The 4,878-nt window shown below is 69.1% G+C and overlaps 1 protein-coding gene across 1 annotated transcript; it reads right to left on the bottom strand.

The window, feature by feature from the left end:
• Positions 1-118: 118 nt before the first annotated feature.
• Positions 119-4,316, bottom strand: SIX5 (SIX homeobox 5). The gene is made up of 3 exons (XM_031963848.1): positions 3,408-4,316; positions 1,781-2,631; positions 119-1,319 (listed from the first exon to the last, which is right to left on the bottom strand). Exons 1-3 carry the CDS (start codon positions 4,268-4,270, stop codon positions 763-765), a joined length of 2,271 nt encoding a protein of 756 aa, XP_031819708.1. The 5' UTR covers positions 4,271-4,316; the 3' UTR covers positions 119-762.
• Positions 4,317-4,878: the final 562 nt, after the last annotated feature.

Raw genomic sequence — 4,878 nt, 5'->3', positions numbered from 1 at the left:
AATGCTGGGTCATCCTGGTGTGGCGAGGGCCAAGAGCTGATTCTGGCACCCCCAGGCACCATGGGAGGGCCTCCCCCAAGGCCCCACTTTCCTCGGGGAGGAAGTGAGAGGTGCGGGGTTGAGGCAAGCCCCTGGGGAGCGCTGACCAGGACCACAGGCCCCCCTGCATTTCTGGTCGGCTTTATTGAAATTGAGGCAGTAACATGTCCTAGAAAAATATAAAGATTTGGGAAGGTACAAACTGGGGGCGGGAAGGTCACGCCCTCCTGGAGGAAGGGCAGGGAGGAAGCCTCTTTGGTCTGGGGTTCAGGAGGGTCTGGGGGGCCGTTGATGCCACCACCCAGATGCTGTTGGCTACTTAGAAATCGAGTGCATTGGGTGAGGCCCCAGCCCAGTCCCTCCCCCATTTGGGTCCTTGAGAGGGTGGGCTCAGGGGCCATAGTGTTTTTCCATAGACAATTCACAGCCAGTACCGGATTTGACAGGGATGGGTGTGCAGTCCCCCCAAGAATGGCTCCAGGTGGGCAGGGAGGGGCTGTAACAAGCCGAGACCTCCGCTCCCCGGCTACCTCCGAGGGCCCCGGAAAAGAGGCTCCTGGGGGAGCCACAGCCCCCGAAGGGGAGGGGCGAATTAGTGTTAGGATTGGGTAGCGTTTGTGGTGGGCCCGGGCCCCCTCCCCTCTAGCCCCCTGGGGAAGGACGCTTCAGTCTTCAAAGCACCTCATTTGTGGAGTCGGGGAAAGCATAAACGTCTAGATCCAGTCACAGCTCCAGCGGCTCCTCCACGGGCACCGACTGGAGCTGGGTCAAGACCTTGTCCTCGGGCTCCAGTTCATCTCCCTCCTCGGCCCCCGGGCCCCCCAACAGGAGGCCCTCCCCGTCAGGCAGCCTCAGGAGGGAATGGGGGGCAGGCGTCCCTAGCCCTTTCTCCATCTCAAAGAGCCCCTCAGTTCCCACCCCCAACTCCAGGCCCCCAGGCCAAGAAGGGGCGGTGGGGACTGGGACGCTGCTTAAGAGGCCGGAGGAGTCGGAGGAGAAGGCCGGGCCAGCTGCCACTGGAGCCACACACACCTGGGGCTGGGCCGAGAGGGTGGGGAGGGGCGGGCCGGGGGCCGCCGTGGCCAGGGCCGGCCCCTCGGCCACCGGAGCCGGGGCTTCCTGTTTGACGGGCAGCGCCAGGCTGGCGGCAGTGGGCGGCAGGGCCTGCGAGACCAGCATGCTGGCCGGGAAGGTGGCCGTCAGAATGATCTTGCCCTGCTGAAGCGTCATTCCCGTCACGATGGGGCTGCTGGAAACTGGGTTTGCCAAGAGGAAGTTCCCTGTCGGGGGAAGGGGAGAGGAGAGTTAGACGGCGGGGTCTGCCCACCCTGCACTAGCCCCTCCACACTGCCCTCATAGGGCTATGGTGAAATAAAGAGAAACCCGACGGGAGGAACGGAGACACGGGCCTTCGCCCGGTCAGGGTGGGGCCCTCACGGGCAAACCGGGGCCCCTGACTTGCGGGCCCAGAATGAGGAGGGCCACAACAGGAAGGCGGGGTCCCGGATGTGCCTTCCGGCTAGGAGGAGCTTGTGTGAGCCAAGGGAAGAGGAAGAAGGGGCTGCAGAACCCAGAGCCTGGAGAAAGGGGGGTGACCCACCCACCCCATCCCCTCTCCTCACGCTCCTCAGAGCACAGGTCTGGGGCAGGAGCCTCTAGGTAGCAATGCGGCCTTTTGGGAGGCATTTGGGGGCTCCTCTGGCTGCCAATCTGGGGCCCGGGGAGAGGTCAGCATGTTTACCTGGGGCGGCCGTGGGCAACTGCAAGGCTGCGACCCCCATTCCCGGGTTGATGAGGTGAACGTTGGCCTGGCCCAGGGCGGCCCCTGTTGCTGCCGCCACCTTGACGGGGCTGGCGGGCCCAGTCAGCAGCTGGAGGGACCCTACACCTTGGGGCAGAGTCACCACCTGGGAGGTGGGCACCACTTGGGGAAGGGAGACCAAGGGGGAGGCCCCAGGGTAGACGGGGCCTGATGGAGAGAGTGGGACCACCTGGGGGGCTGGTACAGGGGCCACCTGGCCTGGGGGTGACAGTGGGACCACCTGGGGCCCCGGCCCGGCAGAGGTCACCACGGCAGGAGGGAAGGGGGCCGCTGGCTGCGGGCCCGGGACCACTTGGGAGAGGGACAGCCCCTGGAGGGGCAGGGCTTCCTCCCCAGATGCCTGGTTCCCTTTGGAGCCCCCATCTCCAGGCTGGGCATCTTCAGCCTTCAGGTCTCCAGACTGGGGAACTTGGAGCAGGGGGGGGAGTGCAGTCGGGGGCTGGGGGCTGGAGGGGGCTGGCCCCCCACCTCCAGCGGCCCCGGTGAGCAAGAGTGGGGCCAGGCCTGGGGCCTCCCCCAGAGCCAGCCCGTTAATGATGACCGAGCCCCCGTTGAGCAGCACAGCCGGGGAGCTGGCCGCCGTCAGGAAGCTGCCATTGAGCAGGATGGGTGCCGCCCCTGGGGGACCCGAAGGAGCCGCCGGCCCGGCCAGGAACACAGAACCGGGAGCCGGCACCTCCGCGCCCCCGGCAGCCACGGCCGCTCCCGTGTCCAGGTCCTCGGCTCCGTGGCTGGACTCGTCTTCTGTACTGGGGTTCCCGTCCGACTCACTGCCCAGAGAAAAGAGACGGGACGCTGAGCTTTCTGGGGACTCAGCCGGAGGCCCAGCCCTCGGTCCCACGGTCACTAAAGGCCGATGGGAGGCTACTCCAAGTGGCCAAAGGGCTCTCTCTGAATCTGGACGGCTCCCACCGCCTCCTCAGCTGGGTTGCAAGGGTGGGGCATAGGGGTGTGGCAGGGAGGAGCCCGGAACTCCGCATCCCCAGGAGGAAGCCCAGGATGCAAGCCCAGCTGGGGACTCCAGCATGCACCGGGTGGGAGGGGAGAGGCTCGGCTTACAGGCGAGGAGGGGTCACATTTCACAACAAAAATCCCGGCTCCAGCATGTGGCCAGCCCAGCCCCTTCTTCCTGCAATCCCTCCCTCCCTCCCTCCCTCCCTCCCCAGGGTCCCAGGCAGTAACGAGAGCCCACAGAGTGGGGGCTGCATCAGTCTGGCATTAAAGGGGGGGCCGTGCCCAGCGGGGAGGGGCAATGAAGCAATCCCAGGGGCTATGGGGGGGAGGAGCCTATCGGCTTCCCGGACCGGGGGGGAGGGGGGGCTGCAGCAATTCCAAGAACTAAGGGGGCTCGAGGAGGAGTTGTAGCAGCGGGGCGCTGAGGGGGCGTGTCCGGCCTGGGGGGAGCGGGCTGCAGCAATCCCAGGGGAAAGGGGGCTTTGGGAGGGGGGGCAGCACTCTGGTGCTAGGGGGGGGGGGCAGGAGGAGAGGGTGGCTCCCACTGCTGAGGAGGAGGGGGCGCGGGCTCAGCAGCCCCCGGGGCGCTCACCTCCTGCCGGGCGCCGCCGCCGCCGCCGCCACCGTCCCGCTCCCGCCGGGGCCCGGCCCCGTCCGATCGCGCTGGCGCCGGTTCTTGAACCAGTTGCTGACCTGCGTGAGCGAGAGGCCGGTGAGCGCGGCGAGGCGGCGCTTCTCGTCGGGCGCGGGGTAGCGGTTGCCCCGGTAGCAGGCCTTGAGCGCGGCCCGCGAGCGCTCCTTGAAGCAGTACACCGTCTCCTCGCCGTCCCAGATGGTCTTGGGCAGCGGGAACTTCTTGCGCAGGCGGTACTTGTCCACGGCGCCCAGCGCGCGGCCCCGGGCGCGCTCGGCCTCGCGGTAGCGGGCGCGCAGGTAGAGGTCCTGCAGGAAGGCGTGGTGCGCGGCGGGGAAGGGCCGGCTCTCCAGCAGCCGGTACAGCTCGGCGAAGTCTCCGCGCTGGAAGGCCACGAGCGCCTGGGCGCGCAGCAGCGCGTCGCTGCCGCCACGTAGGCACTCGGCGGGCGGCAGCGCGCCCAGGAAGCGGCCCAGGCGGCCCGCGTGGCCCGCCTGCAGCAGGGCCTCGCACACGCACGACACCTGCTCGGCCGAGAAGCGCAGCCCGCCGCCGGGGGCTCCGCCGGGGCCCGGAGCCGGCGCGGCAGCGGCGGGGGGCGGCGGCTCCAGAGGGGCCCCCGCGCCCTCGGCCGCCGCCGCCGCCTCGCCCTCGGCCGCCTGCAGGGTTTGCAGCAGCCGCCGCGCCGTCTGCTCGTCCGCCTCCGCCTCCCCCTCCTCCTCCTCCTCCTCCTCTTCCTCCTCGTCCTCCGCCCCGGCCGTAGCCGCAGCCTCCCCGCCACCCGCCGGGCCCGCGCTCGGCTCCGCACGGAAGGTAGCCATGTTTTGCAACTTTGGGAAGTTCCTCCCCCTTTCCTTCCCTCCCTCGGACTTCCCCCCGACCCCCTCCTCTTCCAGCCCTCTCCCCCAGCCCGGCCCAGCTCGGGGCCCCGCCTCCCCTGCCCTTCCCCCTCCGGGCACCTCCTTCCGCCCGCGACGCCGCCCCCTCCCCTGGGCACCCTCCTCCCGGGGGGCGTCCCCCGGAGCCCTCCCCGTCGGGCTTCCCCGCGTCGTCTCGCAGAGTCTGGGAGGCTGCTCCTGCACCCCCTTCCCCGGGCGGGGAGGGGCTCTGGGCCCGGTCAGCTTCTTCCTTGGGGCCCTCGTCCCGCCCTCTCCCGCCTGGTTCGTCACGGGCCCCGCCTCCCTCGCTCCTTTCCCTTTTCCAACCTAGGAAAAACTTGGGGGAAGAAAGTTTTTTCTAACTTAGGAGCCGCGGCGCCTGCGTGGAACTGCTCCCGCCCTTAACCCTTCGCTCTCGGAGCCTCCGATTCTCCACCGGGAGGAGCCGTAGCGCTAGGCTGGGCCCCTGAGAGGGGACTTCCCTCCCCTCCCCCTCGCCGCTCGGCCGGACCCGGCCTAGGATGGGGGGGGGGGGGAGGAGTGTAAGGACC

The sequence above is a fragment of the Sarcophilus harrisii genome, chromosome 3 (genome assembly GCF_902635505.1).
Source record: "Sarcophilus harrisii chromosome 3, mSarHar1.11, whole genome shotgun sequence".
Taxonomy (NCBI): domain Eukaryota; kingdom Metazoa; phylum Chordata; class Mammalia; order Dasyuromorphia; family Dasyuridae; genus Sarcophilus; species Sarcophilus harrisii.
This window is presented reverse-complemented; position numbering and strand designations above follow the sequence as displayed.